Below are 18,050 nucleotides of genomic sequence, written 5' to 3'. Positions count from 1 at the left end.
ATAGAATTAAATATTAAGTGCACCCAAGTTTGACTCCATGGGAATTCCCTATATCAGTTGCCCCAAAATCTGGGTTCAAGTTCTAGCTGTCACTTTCTTAAATAAATGTGTTACCTCTCTGGGTCTCCCTTTTCTCAGCAGCAAAATGAAAATGGGGTTCCTTTTAATTCTAAATAAATATATGATCCTAAGGTTGAAAAATGGACTGAGACCGTATCATCTTAGATTTAAAACTATACAGGACCTTAAAACATCATCTAATCCAATTCTTACTTTAATAGACTAGGAAATAAAGCCCTCCACACTAAGGAATTTGCCCAAAATCAGACAGTTATCAAGACAGCTAGGGTTTTAATCCTTATCTTCTATTTCCAAACCCAATGCATCTCTGGCAGTACCACACTTCTCAAAATGAGGGAGACCTGCAATGTAAGTCAGCACAAATCCCTGAATCCACCTGCCTCAGGTTCCTCATCTGTTACAATAGACATCATCAGAGTATCTACATAGCACCGATAACCACAGATATTGTCTGTGGTTCATTAAGCAATGAGCATAAGGCACTTGTTCATTAAGCAATGAACATGCACTCTGTGACGTTTAAAGCATTATATAAAGTTATTATTCTCTTTAGATTTCGCTACTTTGGGTGGGGTCATCTGACTGACTCCTTGGCTAATGATTATTTGAATTGTAGTTCATTAGTTCAGTCCCTGACCCCAAATATCATTGATTTCCTTCTAGTGCTAGTTTTGGACTAGAAAGCAGGATGGGGAAAGGGGAAGACAGCCGGCGCATGCCCAGTCTGTCCGAACATCTTTTTACTAACCCCTCAGGAGAGCGGCCACTTCACACAACAAAATGTTAAAACAGTTTCCTAGAACAACGAAATGCTGTGCAGGATGTGGATGTATAATGATATATATCAGGCAGGAAATGGAATATTTCTAAATATGCAAGCAGTCTTTTTGCTGTTTTTATTTTTCTCTCCCATGTTTTTTCCCTTTTGTTCTGATTTTTCTCTCCCAACATAATTCAAAAAGTGTATTTAAATTAATTAATTAATTAAATATGCAAGCAGGAGCTGGGAAGTAACTGACACACTAGGAAATCGCTGCCTCTCCAATGCTGATCACCGCTAGGCAGTGCGCGTGTGTAAACTACGGAAATTGAGACTACAATTCCCAGAATGGTGTGCGAGACATTCTCCGGTTATTTTTGCTTTAACTGAGTCCGCTACATATTTCACATCCACAGAGATCCAAAGGTTGGTCTTGTGTTTGCACCAGGACAGAACGTAGACACATAGAATTGCAGAGAGGGAATTTAAAAAAACAAATTGTCATGACTTCCTTAATGAAAAAAATAATCAGCACAGAAAAAGCACCACAAGCCATCGGCCCCTACAGGTAAAAAAAAAAAAAATTCATTCGATAATAATAATATATTTTCTTATGAATAATCAATGCATATTAATAATAAGCAATATACTAACGATGGTGAAGATTAATAATAATAATTAGGTTAGAAAAAATAATCAGTGCTTTAGTTTACAAGGTGTTAAGGTCGGATGTAAGCTTTTAATTATGGTGTTTAGATGAATCCCTGAGAATGTGGATTGGACTGAAGTGTAAAATCAATTCACTTTCTTTTTGATTTTTAGTAAGTCGCTCCTGCACCAATTACAAGTAGAATGGTTGGTTGTACAAAGAAAGCTAAGAACTTCTATATGAATAGGAACAAGAAAACATTTACGTTATTTAATTTTTAAAAATCCGTTTTTATAACCTTCAAATTGTTCCTTGTCTTTGATATTATTGTGTCTGGACTGTGCCATTAAAGGCAAAAAAATGAAAAGTTATTTTCAAGTAAAGTCTGGCCAGTAGAATAGAAGGTTCTGAGAGTTGGGACTTCTTTTATTTATGTCTTTTTATCATCTAACACAGTGCAGTTGCATATGATAGTGTTTGATAAATGATGACTAAATTGTATTGGATGTCATCTTCCCCATTTGCAGAGAATAATTTTCTTCTGTATTAGAGTAGTTTTAAGTTCTAAGTGAAATAATCTAAAGCAATTAAGTGAAGATAATTTATTATAGATGGATCCAAGTTTCTAAAGATTAAGGAAATTTGCAAATAGTGAGAAATATCTGAAGTGGAATAATCAGAACAGGTAGAAATCCCTTGAATTAAGGAATCATAATGTTCAACTTAACACCGACATTGGCTATAGAGTTGAAATATGAAGGAAAAATGTGTGAATATAATGCAGTACTTAAGAGACAGAGCACTGGTATTGAATCAGAAAACTTGAGCCCTGGCACTAGCTTTACGATTGGGCAAGTCACTTAATTGTTTTGAATCTTGATATCTCATCTTTAAATGTGTGGTGATTGTAATAATAATTATTATTATTTCTATGAATATTATTTTGTTGTTGCTATTGGAGTCATAATTTATACTGCTTTCCTTTATGGGCTCATTTCATTGTACCATAGGTTTTAAAAAATATTTTGCAGATAACATTGTTATACTCTGCTCCTCCTCTGGTTTATCTCCTATTTCAAGGAGAAAAAAAATTGATATCTTTTGTTTTTACATCAAATTCATCCCAATATATTTTCTTCCTCACCACTCAGAAAGCCATAGGGGGAAAAAAGCAATTCATTAAAATAAAAAATAAATAAAGCTAACTAATCCACCAGGGGAGCTGGTCCAGTATATTCAGTATTCTATATTCATAACTTTCACCTATACATAGAAGGAAAAGAAGTACCTTCCCATATTTTCATTGCAACCAAGCTTGGTCATTATAATTATGAAGTATTCACTCTCTATTTCTTTGTTCTGTTGTTGCTGTTTTTATTTATGTTGTTGAAATTATTGAGAATGTTACTTTCTTTGACTTGCATATGTCATTGTACCATCATTTGTTTAACCATTCCCCAATCAGTGAACATCTACTTTGTCCACTTCCTTCTCTTTAACTATACTCAAGAATGCAAACATTCTGATGAATTTGTGAGCTCATTAATTTGAAGTTTCCTTCAATGGTGCAGGTGCAAACCATACAAGTCCTCTCATCAGTTCTCTAAAGCACCTCCACCCAATTTTCTTGAGACCTTTCTCCCTTTTTCCTGACATCTCAAGGGTAGCAGTAGACCTTTGGCAATTCTTCTTGTCATAATAATGTCTTTTCTGATACTTATTGCATCCAAATCTTTGTTGGTAATATGCTACAATTTATTTATACTCACCATGTGTTTCTCCATTGTTTTTTGAGTTACTTTTAATTTTGATTCTTTGTAAATTATGCTGTTCTACAACACATATAATAATAATGATGATGATGATGATACTTACTCAGATTTACTGTGAGGAATATGCCTTAAGTCTGTGGTATCAAACTGAAATAGAAATGGGGCCACTAATCTGTTCAAAAAGATCCCTGCAGGCCATATATTGACTTATAAAACCATATATTAACATTTTCTATGGTCTATTATATTTAATTTATTTCATTAAATACTTGCCAATTTCATTTTAATTTGGTTTGGCTTTACCCCAATGGTTGTGGGCAGTGTTTATCTCCTCTTTAAATGATTAAGCTACATAAATGGAGTTATCATCATATTATAATTCTTATTTCTAGTTAAAAATAATAAGAAACTGATGAAATCATAAGACTGATTAGGGAAAAAAATATCTCACTGGATATGTTACCTGAGTGCCCCTGACCTCTGCCAAAGTTAGGAGTCAGAGCCAGCTGGGAGCAAACATGTTAAATTTTTCTGTTATAAACTCATAATATATAACTTTGAAATTAGTTAATCAGGGACTAAGAGCATACTCTGGGTACAATCCCAGTACACTTGTTGAAAGTGTGATTTAATTTTTTTTTTCATAATATATAACTCATTTCTGTACACTCAGCACTTCTGTCCAAAAATTTTTGCCAGACTGGACATTGAACTTAGCTCTTTGCTTTCCAAGCTACTTGCCTCATTTCAATTTCCTCCAGCCCCTTTCCAAAATGGCTGAAAGGTAGTGGAGGCATCCATCACTCATTTGTGCATTCATCCACATATAACCACTTAACTAATCAGGGAGTATGCTCTTAGTCCCTTAGCCTGGGTACAATCCCAGTACACTTGTTGAAAGTGTGATTTAACTTTTTTTTTTTTTTGGTATTTGGAGCCATGCTGATGAGATTCAAACCAAGGAGAATCTAAATTCATTTGAACTTTCATATCCAATAATGAAATGTAGCTAAGTGATATGGTGGATAGAGTGCTGGGCCTGAAGTCAGGAAAACCTGAAGTCAAAAGTATACCCCAAAACTTATTAGCCATGTGACCCTAGGCAAGTCACTTAACTCTATCTCGATTTCCTCATCTATAACATGAACTGGATAAGGAAATGACAAACTATGAAACTAATTATCCATGACAAATTATTAAGAGTTTTTAGTTAATCAGTATAACTAACATCTATGAATCAATATAGGCCTTAGTAAAATTTGTAAGTACTTAAGTCCAAATCTTAAGGACTATAAGTTGGTGCTGTCTTGTGAAGTCCGGGTTAGCTCCCTGTTGACCTCAGGATCAGCCAGAGTCAAGATCAGCAAGAGTCCTTGTTCTTTAGGGGGAGAAGTAAAGAAGATGGACAAAACTGCCATAAGCTCTCCACCTACTGGCCTCCCTTCTCCTTGTTCTCCTCCAAAGTGACTCTGGCTTGTTTTACTCTACCCCCTAATCCCTCCTACAATTATCTGTATACACCAAAAGATCGAGCCAGCACAGAATAGTGGGAAGGGTCATTTTCCAAGCATATGCTAATAGAGTATTGTCCAAAAAGTAATTAGCCTTAAGTGCTCGGTAGTCTGATTCCAGTACACCTATTCAGAGTTTCAGCCCTCTACACTGTCTCTTGAGAAAGAAAAGGAAGATGAGTGGTGAATAAGTCAACTTGGTCTGGAGATATTTTACCTAGCGTTGGGTCTCTCTGATATTGTGGTATTTATCATGAAACTTTCCAAAGGATGTTACTCAACTCTATGTTTTCTCTGTTGCTATTGGCTTTGAAGACCCCTATTGCTGATCAATGTGCTTTATAGTCTACCTTTATTTTCTTATAGACCAATCATAGTCTTAGTTTAGTTTGCATCACTGGAAGTTACATAACCACCAAAGTTTATCAAAAGCTGCTCTGATTGTAAGGTATGTCTCTGGTCACCGAGGGGCCATTGACCTTTATTACTAGCAATTACTAGCCTTGCTAATAAATAGTTTTTGCTTGAATCTCTATGCCTCATACTTTCTCCATTATAGATTTTCATATGACAAAACTTCTCCAATATCCTTGCCAAAATAACTCAGAATAGAAGCGCTTAAAGTTGGACACAACACTGACAAGGACATAAAGGGACTGCTTTTTATTAATAAGCCAGTTAGCACTGTTGGAAGTACTGTGAGACTGGATCTTTCTCTATACTTCCTACTCTAAGTAGCAAATCTTGTACACGAAAACAAACTTTTTAAATATTTTAACATTTATTAAGCATCTGTTATGGCATTCATTCTTTCATGCATTCATTTGGATCCTTAAAAAAAATTGCTTTCTTTTGTTGTTATGTCACCTTTACTTCCAAAGAGATCTCTCCTATCTCCCCCATCCATATCTGAATGCATTTCTTGTAACAAAGAATGGGGAAAAGTTTAGCATAAATGACATATCAACAGTCTGTCAATGTATGCAGTGTTTTACATTAATGGTATCAAACTCAAATAGAAACAGATCGTAGCAAGCCATATCTTGACTTAGAAAACCACAAATCAACATTATCTGTGCTATATTATATTTATTTTGTTAAAATTTTCCAATTACATTTTAATCTGGTTGGGGTAGCCTTGCTATCAAATTTGATGCCTATATTTTATATCCGTAGTTCCTCCAATTATATATAAAAAGATGGAGGAAAATACATTTTCTCCTTTCTTCTCTGGGCCAAATGATATTTTAATTACATGCTTTTCAGTTTTGTTTTTTGTTTTTGTGGGGGTTTTTAAAAAATCATTTAAAATATGTAATTAATGTGCAAACTCATAAAATGGAAATTTCTCTTTGCATAGATTCTCAGTACTAACTAAATATTATCTCCCACATTTTTCCAAATTTTAGTCAAAGTTTACTGATCAACCGGACGCTGTATGTTTCTGGACAGGTTGGTAGAGATCCCAAAAGTGGAAAGCTTGTATCAGGAGGGGTGGCAGAAGAATTTAAGCAGGTAAGAAATCATTCCTCTCTGCCCAGCTGGAAAGCCTTCTCTGTATACTTAATATGAAATGTGCCATAAAACTCATTTATATTTAGTGGTCCCAAGTGTCATCTACTTCCCTTTAGTTATAGACATCTTACTAGGGACTGCCAGTGCCTAGGAACTACACAGTTATATGGGATCGGAGGGATGAATTTGCATTTTAGCTTAGAAGAAACATGAGAATCCATCCCAAATGATCATGGGACTATTTGTGTCTGACCTGTGGTGGAGCATTCTGAACTTATATCACCTTGTAGCTTGACTCTAACAGGGTGATGTCATTTTGGTTTGCTTCAAGTACAAAGAACAACCTAACAATTAACCAACTTATATTTGGTGCAATGGGGGTTTTCACAGTGACTGCCCTAGGAACCCCCAAATCAAGGAGAGTTTTCTCTTTCTTTTTTTCCTCCTTTTTTATTTCTAGCTCATAGCACACAGTCACATCTATAGTAAGCATTTTAAAACTACTTGTTGGATTTAATTTAATTTTTAGTAATAGTTGACTTACAAAGCGCTCTACTGGATTCTGACAACAACCCTAGAAGTTAAATCCCACATATAATTATTCCCATTTTGTTGTTGTTGTTTGTCCTTCCTTCTCAAAGAAGACCATGACATCAGGGATGTGATGCCATAACATGCAAGTGAATTTGATTTAAGTGAGGGAGGACTGTGCTGTCTCACTTTCCCCTCCAGAGCCATCTATTATTCTCATTTTACAAATGAGTAAATGGAGACCCAGAGAAGTCATCAGATCATAAATTTAGAATTTTAAAGAAACTTAGAGAGTAATGAGCCATCCCCTTTCATTTTTACAGATAAGGAAACTGAGACTCAGAGAGATTAATTATCTTGCCCAAGGGCACATAAGTTTAAGTGTCTGAGGCAGGATTTTAACCCAACTCTGCATTTCAATCATTTTTAGTTTTGTCCAGCTCTTTGTGACCTCATGTTTTCTTGGAAAAGATGTTGGAGTGATTTAACATTTTCTTCACTGGCTCCTTTTACACATAAGGAAACTAAAGCAAACAGTTAAGTGACTTGCTCAGGATCAGATACTTAGTGCCTTAGGCTAGATTTGAACAAAAGAAAAAGGAATCTTCCTGATTCCACACCCTGAGTTCTTGAGTTTTCTTGAGTCCAAATCCATAGCTCTTATTTGCCCAAATTCACACAGCTAGTCAAGTGTCGGATTGGTTTACAACTTAGATCTTTTCTGAATCCCATCAGCATCTTTTCCTCATTATATGTCTTCTAGGTGAGTGATAAATGTTCCCTAATGAGAAAGTATACTTCTTTTCAACAACTTCACAGTGTTATTGTGAGTAGCACTTTGCAAACTTTAAAGCAACATTAAATAAATGTAAGCTGTTATTATTCATCCTCCGCAGAGAAACTGTGTCATATTGTTTCATTGCTGGAGACAGCAGATAAGGAATAGAAAATTTTTGGTTCGTTGGTTTTAGCATTGTAGTCTTCTTGAGAGAATCCTGCTATAGCAAAACAATTTTGATGTCCAGTAGTCATTCACTCACTCACCAAACATTTATTAAGCCCCTACTATGTGCTAAATGCCAGGGATACAAAGAAAGGCAAAAGACAGATAACATGCCCTGTCCTCAAGAAGTACACATTACACTGGGAGAGATAACCTGTAAACAGCTAGCTACATTCAGGATATATACAGAGTAGATAAAAAGTTGTTTGAGAGAGGAAGGGATTAATGGATTTGGCCTGTAAAAAAGGAGTCTTTTGATTCTGAGAGTAAAAAAAAATGTTCATTGAATACAATAAAACTGCAGGATTTTCCTTCAATGGACAGGAAGCCAATCATAGAATTTAAAGCAGAAATGAATTTTAAAGATCATGCATTTCAGGATGTCTTAATCGTTTTTTGTTTTTGTTTTTGTTTTTGTTTTTTGTATTCTTTAATGTTCTTTAAAATAATAGTTTAAGGGACAGCTAGATGGCACAGTGGATGGAGTACCAGCCCTAAGTCTGAAAGACTTGAGTTCAAATTTGACCTCAGACACTTAACCCTAGCTGTGTGACTGTGGGCAACCCAATTGTCTCACCAATATATTTATGTGTGTGTGTGTGTGTGTGTGTGTGTGTGTGTATACACACACATATATATTTGTTTAATATAAATATATTAACTATAATATATTTATAAACATAAATATGTATAAATATATTTATTAATATATTTTAATATAAATATACTAAACAATTGAAGGAAATGCTAAACTTCAGTGAGTTAAAGTAGTGTTAATTCTAAATATAATGTTCTTTATACTGTAAGACACTGTTCCCATATGAGTCAAAGAATCTTACAACTGGAAGGTCTTCTAGTCCAACCCATACCTAAAAAAGAATCCCATAATTGGGCTAGCCAACCTTTACTGGAAGACATGTAGTGAGCTTCCTGGAGTAAACCATTCCATTTTCAGAGAGCTCTGAAGTACTAGAAAGCATTTCCTCACATTGTCTATACTTTGCTTCTGGTTCTACTCTCTGACCCTCATGCCCTCAGAACAAGTCAATCTCTTTCTCGTTTACTAGCTTTTCAAATATTTGAGTTTAGATCTTATTTCCTCTAAGTCTTCCATTATCTAAGCAAAAGATCACAACTTCAACCTCTCATTGGGCCATCTGCAAACCAGATCAGCAGGTTGTATAGGATTTTACTGAGTCATTGTCAAGGTTGTCTTTAGCAACAGCAGAGCAACAATTTCTTTAATTGCCTTAGTGACAATTTTGCCTTTCAAAAGATAGATAAATCAGTAAAGGAAACAGTTTTTCCTTGAGTTGATCCTCACTACCAAGGATAAACTGGTTATGGAGTGAAGATGATGGAAAACTTGGGGGAAATAACACTTCCATCTTAAAATTAAATGTAAATAGAAAAGGAAAGCTGTATAGAATCTGACATGCACCCTAATTTTAGGGAAGCAGATTTCAAAATGTTCAGAAAAAGAATATGAAGTCCTAATAATGCTAAAGAAAGTCATAATAAAGAAATATATAATATAAATAAATAATAAAAATAAAGACAATAATGCTAAATAGTTTAATTTCTATTATGATAAATATCACATATAATTCACATAAACAAAAAAACTTTTTGGGAGGGGGAAGAATTCCTTGTTAATTTTTGAGTATAAAGAGATCTTGAGAGGCAAAAATTTGAAACCACTGTTCTAAATAATTCTATTCTTATGGAAGAGAGAAAAGAAGGACTAGACAAGTGCATTCAGAAATAATTGACAGAGTCTAAAAAATAATTATTACGGAATCAGAGTAAGTTTTGAAAGATGTCTATAGTAAAGTAATTAAAGTGCCATTAACATTTTTATCAAGGATTGAATAAAAGGATGGCATGTAATTGAATTGTCAAATGGATAAGAGAAATAGCTCATTTCTTGAATGACTAGAATGAAATCCAAATAAAATCAAGCCAATGACCATTTATCAAGCCCCTACTATGTACCTGACACTGTGCTAAGTGTTAGGAAAATAATGAAAGGCAAAAATAGGTCCTGTTGTCAAAGAACTCAAAGTTTAACTGGAGAGGCAACATGCAAATGACTATGTGCAAATAAGATATATACAGGCTAAATTGGGGGAAAATCCTAGAGGGAAGATACTAAAATCTAAGAGGATTGGGGAAAGCTTCTTGAAGGATTTTAGCTTAGACTTAAAGAAAGCCAGAGAAAGTAGAAGGTAGAATTCCAGGAATGGGAAACGGCCAACAAAAGTACCAGAATTTGGGAAATGGCCTGTCATAGATATGAAGAGCAGCAAGGAAGCCAGTGTTAGCCAAGTCATAGGGTATGGAAATGAGAGTAAAATATAAGACCAAAAAAGTTAGGAAGAGGCCAGATTTTAAAGGATTTAAGAAGGTAGAATAAATCATATGATATGGAAAGTGATTGTTTGCTACCCAGAGCAGATTACATCTGAAGTACTGTGTTCAGGTTTAGTCACCACATTTTATAATATTTTATTTTTCCAAATACATGTAAAGATAGTTTTCAACATATATTTTTGCAAAATTTGTGTTCTAAAATTTTCTCTCTCCATCCCTCACCACTTCCTTTCCCAAGACAGCAAGCAATCTAATATAGGTTAAATATATACAATTCTTTTAAACATTTTTTCATATTTATCATGTTGTATAAGAAAATTCAGACCAAAAAGAAAAAAAATCATGAGAAAGAAAAAAGCAAACAAACAAACAAAAAGTGGAAAATATTATGCTTGGATCCACATTTAGTCTCCACAGCTCTCTCTTTGGTTATAACTGGAATTTTCCATCCCAAGTCTATTAAAATTGCCTTGAATCAATGCATTGTGGAGAAGAGCCAAATCCATTGCAATAGATCATCACATAATCTTGTTGTTACTGTGTACAATAATCTCCTGGTTCTGCTCACTTCACTCAGCATCAGTTCATGTAGGTCTTTCTAGACTTTTCTGAAATCATCCTGCTCATCCTTTCTTACAGAACAAGAATATTCCATAACCTTCATGTACCATAATTTATTCAGGCATCCAATTGATGGGCATCCACTCAGTTCTGGATACCAAATTTTAAAAAGGTCCCTGTTAACCTGAAGAATATCCAGAAGAGGGCAACCAAAATGGATGAAGGGCTTTGACTCATGCCAACTGGGAAGAATGGATGGAAGGAACTATGAATGTTTTAGGTAGAGAAAAATATCCTTATGAGGAACATAATTTGTTGCCTTCAGACATTTGTAGATGTGTGGGAAATGGATTAGATGTTTCTTCTTGAAAGAACAGCTGTTTCTTCAATCTCTTCAATCTGTAAAACTTAACAACTTGGAGCATAAATTGGAAACAAAAATCTTCAGTATCTTCAGCTTTGTTCTTTGTACCAACAGGCTCTTATAAATGTGGGAGAAATTCTCAAGGCTGGAGGCTGTGACTTCAGTAATGGTGAGTGATTTGATTTCAAGTATTTCATTATAAATTAGAATTTGAAAGTAGAAAAGGATTTTTAGTGGGAGAAAATCATTAGTCCTCAGATTTATTCAAAGTATAATGATCTAGGGGATCTCATCAAGTTCCAGAGTCTAATGAGATTGTGCCCATATGTCTTTAGTGGTAAAGAGTACTGTTCTCCTGGCTGACATAAATGACTTCAATCTTTTTAATGATGTCTACAAGCAATGTAAGTTATTTTTTATTTACATCTAATTGCTCTCATCTACTTTCCTAAGAAATGGATTGCAGCATTAGACACGCCTTAATTTTCAAATTTTCTCTGGAAATTTTTGTTATTTTCCTTTTTGAAATTTATCTAAGCTTTATCAATTAAGAATATGGTTAAATTTAAATGATTTATTAAATGAATTTAAATGATTAATTCTGTGGTATGAACTATTTACCAGCTTGCTTTTCATTTCTAGAGGTTTTATACCCCTGCTCAGACCTATGACTTAATGAAAATAATTTTAAATAGAAGCAAAATTATAAGAATATAACCCGATCAAAAGACCTGAAATCAGCATCAAAATAATGGCAATTTAGAGGAAAACTAGATGAATTATCATTATAGTTACAAAAAATCATGTATGAAAAATAAAAACATGAAATCTTTTATTAAACATATTAATATAAATTCCAAATGGGACTATGCACATTGTTTGATCTTTGCCTTGCTACCATGCTTACACGCTGGGGAATATTTAATCTTGTTTCAAGGAGTTCATTTCATGCAGAATTATTTTACTTCTAGTTTTCAAAGGTAGTTTTCCAGCCAGATCTGCTTACCAAGTTGCTGCATTGCCTCTTGTAAGTAATAAACCCTTATTTCTTCTATCAAAACTGGTTTGGGATTTATTTTAACTAAGGCTTTGAGTACTGGATTGGGGAAGGGGAGTGTGTGTGTGTGTGTGTGTGTGTGTGTGTGTGGTCTGTTTTGCTTTATATTTTGAGTTTTTTAAATCCAGTTCCTTAAATTCTAGTCCAAAGTAGCTTTCCAGAATTTTGCCTTATTTTTACACACTAGTATTCCGACTTTTGGTACTCTGTGACACTAGAACCCAGAGGTGGCAAAACAGACAGAAGTTTAAAATACCAGCATATCCACAACTTTCCCTTCATTGGATGTGATCTCAGAGTAGACCCGAGTTTGCCATAAGTTGATATAAAATCTTAGAAAAAATTATTTAAACAGTGCAACAACAAAAAGCCCTCTGCTTTTCCTTTTCAATCCAAAGGTGGCAGCAGAGAGCAAGAAGCTCTCATGAAATGCCTTACTTTTCCCAAACTCTTGGAAGTGCTAAAGAAGCAATTTTTGTCTCTGGAAATGCAGATGAAATCTGTTCTTTGACTGATCAGCAAGCTATAGTGGAGACCTCCTCGCGGATGTTTCAGTGGAACATCTCTTCAGATCTCCTGCTGTTTTAAGTCTTCTTAATATTCTTCTTCTTTTCCTATTGCCATGTTGAATGACTCCTTTTATCTTTCCCAACAGCTTAAATGAGAATCTCTTGACTCTCACTTACTCCTTTACTTCAAAAGCCACAACAACCCCCCCCCCAATAGACAGTCCTTTTTCAGAGTTTATAGAACCTCTCATTTCTTATAACTTCTGTTAAGTTATAAAGGTAAACATCCCAACTGACAGGTACACACTCCATCATGGTTTGCAGCTCACTAAAGTTCTCCACAATGTATCTTTTTCGTAACCTTGAAACAGTTTTCTTCAAACACTTTTTTTTCTAGTTTTAATTTTAGTTTTTTTTTTTTTTTTTAGCTTTTAAGTTATATTAAATATAAGGGCTTTCTCTGCTTCTTTATGATACTAAACTGTCCTCACATAAGTGAGATACCTCCACGTTTGACAACTTCTAAGTCCTCACTTCTTTCCAAAATTGTCTAAATCCTGTAGGAAAACTGCATTTCTAAAAAGGAAAGTTCTTTTTTTTCTTTTTCTTTTTGCTGAGGTAATTGGGGTTAAGTGACTGGACCACAGCTAGAAAGTATTAAGTGTCTGAGACTAGATTTGAACTCAGGTCCTCCCAACTTCAGGGCTGGTACTCTATCCACTGTACCACCTAGCTGCCCTTATTTTTCCTCTTAATAGACATCATCATGTTCATCTATGACAGCAGCACATACTAGATCCTTTGTCTTCCTTTAAATAAAAACACTTTCTGCCCTTTTTATCATTAACTGCAAGGAAAAAGTCTTAAATTGAACTTATGTGCCTTAAATATACTGAGGAAGTAAAGAAAGATGAAAGGTAAAGGGTAGAAGAAAGGAAGAAAGGACAAGAGTTCCAAAGTCTACATATAGGGCCCAACTTTGTTGCCAGCTTAAAAATTCAATGTACCTCGATCCCTAAAGGCAAAGAATGCTGTTCCATGAGCAAAAAAAAAGTTTGAAATTTCTTCTAGTTTTCAAAGTCTGTTATTCCATCAATGGGAGGTTCCTCATCTGTAAAATGGAAATGAGGTGAGGTAATAATGACTACTATATTTGCCTAACAGGGATTGTTGTAAGCATCAAATTAGATAATGTGTGCAAAACCCTTTGAAATTCAGAAATGCTATGAGTTAATAGTCTTATTTTCATAGTTGGCCCTTTTTATCTTTCTGTAACAATCTTTTTATACTATAATGACTTCTTTATTCTTTTTTCTTTGGCTATTTCTCTACCTAATTGTAGGTGGAGTTTTACAATCCATTTTCCTCCATTTTCTACAAAAATTCAGTTTCCACTGACTTTAGTTCATGACTACTTACTATCAAGCATTTATTTACTACACATGGCATTGGGAGGGAAAGGGAAAATAATTGTGGTGTTTTAAAGGGGTATGAAATACTCTAAGCAAACTTTAAAAAGGGCTACTTTGCAATACTGCTGCTAAAACTATCCAAAAAAAGGAAAAGGGACCTATTTGTACAAAAAATATTCTCTTTGTAGTGGCTTAGAACTGGAAATCAATTGTAGGATGGTTAAACAAGCTATGGTACATGAATATGAGGAATATTATTATGCTGTAAGAAAGGACAAGCAGGATGATTTCACAAAAACCCAGAAAGCCTTACATGAACTGATGCATAGTGAAACAAACAGAATCAGGAGAACATTGTACATAGTAACAGCAATATGGTTCAATGACGAATTTAGTTATTCTGAACAACACATTGATTCTAGATAATCCTAAAGTACTAATGATGAAGCACATACCTGCTTCCAGAGAAAGAACTGATATTGATTGAATACAGACTGAAGCATGCTATTTTTCACTTTCTTACTTTTTTCTTTCATTTTAGTCTTATACAAAATGACTAGTATAGACATGTTTTACATAATTGCACATGCATAATCTATATGTGATTACTTATCCTCTTAGGTAGGGGGAGAGGAGGGAATAGGAAAAGGAGGGAAGAACAGAGGGATGAAATTTGAAACTCAAAACTTTAAGGTAAAATGTTTTTCTAAAAGTCCATCAGAAAAAAAAAGGTTCTGCTTTGGAAAAGATCAGTGTATGATGCATTTTCAGGGGCTCAGACTGTTTTCATTTTTTTATAGAATGTGTTTCTTTATTTTCTCACAGGGAGCTCGTATGGAAATTGAAGTGATAGCTGTGCAGGGGCCACTCACTTGTGTCTGATAATAAAAAGAAGCCTCATCTGTGCTGACAGTGACATTTGGGAGTTACCATGGTCCTTCATCTTCTTCAAATTTTATCAGTTTTTATTGAAAGTTCTCAGTTTAACAAAATGATTAACTTTAGAAATTGTCCCAAGTCAGGGGTAAAAACAGAATTAAAGTTATTATAACTTTAAATTGGAAAACAGAGAACCAAACAGAATAAGAAGTCATTAAATGTGTTTAAGGTATTGTAAAGATTACAGACTGGGAGGAGATGGGGGTATCTTAGAATAGTGTTTAAATAGCTTCACTCACATACCCTGCCACCTATCCTGAAGGATAAAGAATTGTCATAGTACCTCTAATATAAAACTCCTTATATTTGGTGACACAGTCCCCTTTGGTACTTCAAAACAGAATAAGACTATCAACCCTTCTTTGAGGACTGATGGTTGCTTATATTAATAATTGAAGGAAATGCTAAATTAGAGGAAGAAGTTAATGAAAATAAAGATATAATTTTTGTCCCTGCTTATTTGCATAGACTTCCTCAGGAAGCCCACAGTATTCCATGTACCACAGGTTAAGAACCCCTACATTAGGAGAACTATGGCATAGTGTAAAGGGCCCAGATTTGGGATTTAGAAGAACTGTGTTTGAATACCAATTCTCCTATTCCCTGTCAGGATAACCTTGGAGAAATCACTGAACTGAAGTTTCCTCATCTTAAAACACTGACTCTCAGTGTAAAAGAGATTTAGATTATATGGCCTCGGAGATCTCTTTAAATTTTAAATCATTGAGCTATAAAATGGACATACTAATTCCTGTCATTCTTCCATCATAGTGCATATAATCTGGGGGATCAAGTTATATGATATTTAAATTGCCTTGTAAACTGTGATGTTCACAGAATCAGCTGTTATTGGAAGACAAGAAGTCAAGGTTTTCTTCTGGACAAAAATACAGATTGGCGGCCAAAATGGAATTCCTGTAGAGGTATAGAAAAAGTAGGAGACAGGGGGAGGTAGGTGGTGCAGTGGCTAGAGTACCAGCCCTGAAGTCAGGAGGACCTGAGTTCAAATCTGGCCTCAGACGCTTAGCTGTGTGACCCTGTCACTTAACCCCAAATGCCTCAGCCAAAAAAAAAAAAAAAAAAGAGAGAGAGAGAGAAAGAGATACTGTCCAAATGCCCACTTAACCAATGCCCCAGTACTCTGGGAGATTTTGTGTTCTTCAATCTTGTTCATCAGAATATTCATCTAATAATATTTAAATTATGAAATCTGGGTATTCAATTTAGGGATCAAATTGTGCATTTCATCATTTGATATGCTATTTATCTCATATCACTTATATTATCTACCTCTGACTTAATACCATGCTAAATAAAAAACAAAGGAAAGTATAAAGTGTGGACATTTTTTTCTTCCAAAGAAGTTTGTAAAGATTTGTATGAATGGCCAACTTTTTATGGAACAAAAACTAGCACACACTGAATTGCATCCCTGTTGGATTAGGTAATCAAAACACTGAAGCTCCTTTCTGACTTTTCCACAATCTTTGACGCTGCTGATCATCCTCTTCTCTTTGGAGGTTTTCATGGCATTCCTGTCTCCTGGTTCTCTCCATTTCTGTCTGTCCATTCCTTCTCAGTCTCCTTTTCTGCGTCTTTACCTACAAATCCAGGCGTACCCTCCAAGGTGGTTCTAGGTATTCTTCTTTTTTCCCTCTATACTCTCTTATTTGAGGATCTTATCAGATCTCAGGAGTTTAAATATCTTTTCTATGTAGATGAGGCCCAGATTCCTAATATCTCTCCCAGTTTGCAGGTCTGCTTCATCAACTGAATTTTGGACCTCTCAAAACAGAATGCATTTATCTTTTCCCCAAAACCTTCTTCTCTTCCCAACTTGCCTAAAACTATGGAGATCTCTTCCTATTTGGGTATCATCTTTGACTTCTTATTCACCCCACATATGTAATCCCTGCCTTCAAAATATATAATATGTATATATCAATGTTGTCAATGCCCCACACTTAGATCTCTAATTGAATAAAATCACTTAACTGAGAGTTTGAAGGCTTTTCCCAGTGTGGGAACTCCCTGAAGGGGATCTGGGCCACTCCCAAAAGATCTCAGTTTCAATGGAGGGTGATTTGACCAAGATCTCTGATTGAATTAAACCATTTAACTGAGGAAGGGCTTGTCTGGGAAGGATATGCTTTTCCCAAGGTTTGGGAGCTCCCCAGAAGGGGGTCTGGGACCCCCAAAAGATCTGTTTACTTCATTCCCCCTCTCAAGCAGTCCCCCAAATTCATTTGAGGTAATGGGATGAAGGTCTCATTTTCAGTAGCTGCTCCAAGCTGACAAGGGACATAGAATTGTCTCTAAGTTCACTGGGAGTTTAGGCCAGGATGGGAAGTGTGAGATCTGAAAACAGCAGTAGAAGCATCTAAGGGGTGTTATGTGTCCCAGTCAGTCATCCTATGATCTCCAGGGTGAAGGAGCAATTGAAAATTCCTATCTTGAAGCCTAGAGAAAACAAATCTCAGGAGCAGATTAAAAGTGGGGTGTCATCCATGGTGGAGATGGTGATATTTGAGAATAGGGCCTTTTGCAAAAAAATGCCTCAGTTCCCATCTGTGGGCTGCCTTAAGGATGTTGATAGCCCACCCAATAATCCTGAATGCCCCCACTGCCCACAGAGCTCCCTAGCTGAAAGGCTAAGAAGGAGTTAACTACTGTACGGGGTCATAGAATGCTAGGGAGTTAACTGCAGGCAGGGGCCAAAGGATGACAAGAAAGGTAGGAGAGAAAATGCTAGGAGCAAAAATTCTCATCCTTGGAGTGAGAAAAAGGTAGAAGAGTGAGAGCAAGAGAAAGAAGGACTCAGACAATTTTACCCTTCTTTCTCCAGAGTGCTCACAGGAGTATTCTGAAATACCTGAGAAGTAAAAGCTGGACTATTTGTCTCTCTGCAAGAAGCTAGATAAGCTTAGCAAGTGCTTTGATACCTTCACAGCCTTCTCCCTCCTGCAGGGAAAAACTTCTACCCAATTAGTAAAAGTGTTAACAAAACTGAAAG

General features: G+C 35.3%; 1 protein-coding gene across 1 annotated transcript; it reads left to right on the top strand.

Annotated features, from left to right (window-relative positions):
• The first annotated feature begins 1,191 nt into the window (after positions 1–1,191).
• LOC100935210 (2-iminobutanoate/2-iminopropanoate deaminase) lies at positions 1,192–16,369 on the top strand. The gene is made up of 6 exons (XM_003763175.4): positions 1,192–1,409; positions 6,183–6,288; positions 11,235–11,289; positions 11,456–11,524; positions 12,092–12,147; positions 14,924–16,369. Exons 1-6 carry the CDS (start codon positions 1,345–1,347, stop codon positions 14,978–14,980), a joined length of 408 nt encoding a protein of 135 aa, XP_003763223.1. The 5' UTR covers positions 1,192–1,344; the 3' UTR covers positions 14,981–16,369.
• Positions 16,370–18,050: the final 1,681 nt, after the last annotated feature.

Source organism: Sarcophilus harrisii, chromosome 1, assembly GCF_902635505.1.
Source record: "Sarcophilus harrisii chromosome 1, mSarHar1.11, whole genome shotgun sequence".
NCBI lineage: Eukaryota > Metazoa > Chordata > Mammalia > Dasyuromorphia > Dasyuridae > Sarcophilus > Sarcophilus harrisii.
Note: the sequence above shows the minus strand (reverse complement) of the source record. Positions and strands in the feature narration are given on the sequence as shown.

Bases quoted from the DNA above. Each gene is read 5' to 3' on its own strand.
- LOC100935210 (XM_003763175.4), top strand. From the start codon at position 1,345: ATGACTTCCTTAATGAAAAAAATAATCAGCACAGAAAAAGCACCACAA. The intron at 1,410-6,182 runs GTAAAAAAAAAA...TCCAAATTTTAG, and splicing joins CAAGCCATCGGCCCCTACAG to TCAAAGTTTACTGATCAACC. The intron at 12,148-14,923 runs GTAAGTAATAAA...ATTTTCTCACAG, and splicing joins AAGTTGCTGCATTGCCTCTT to GGAGCTCGTATGGAAATTGA.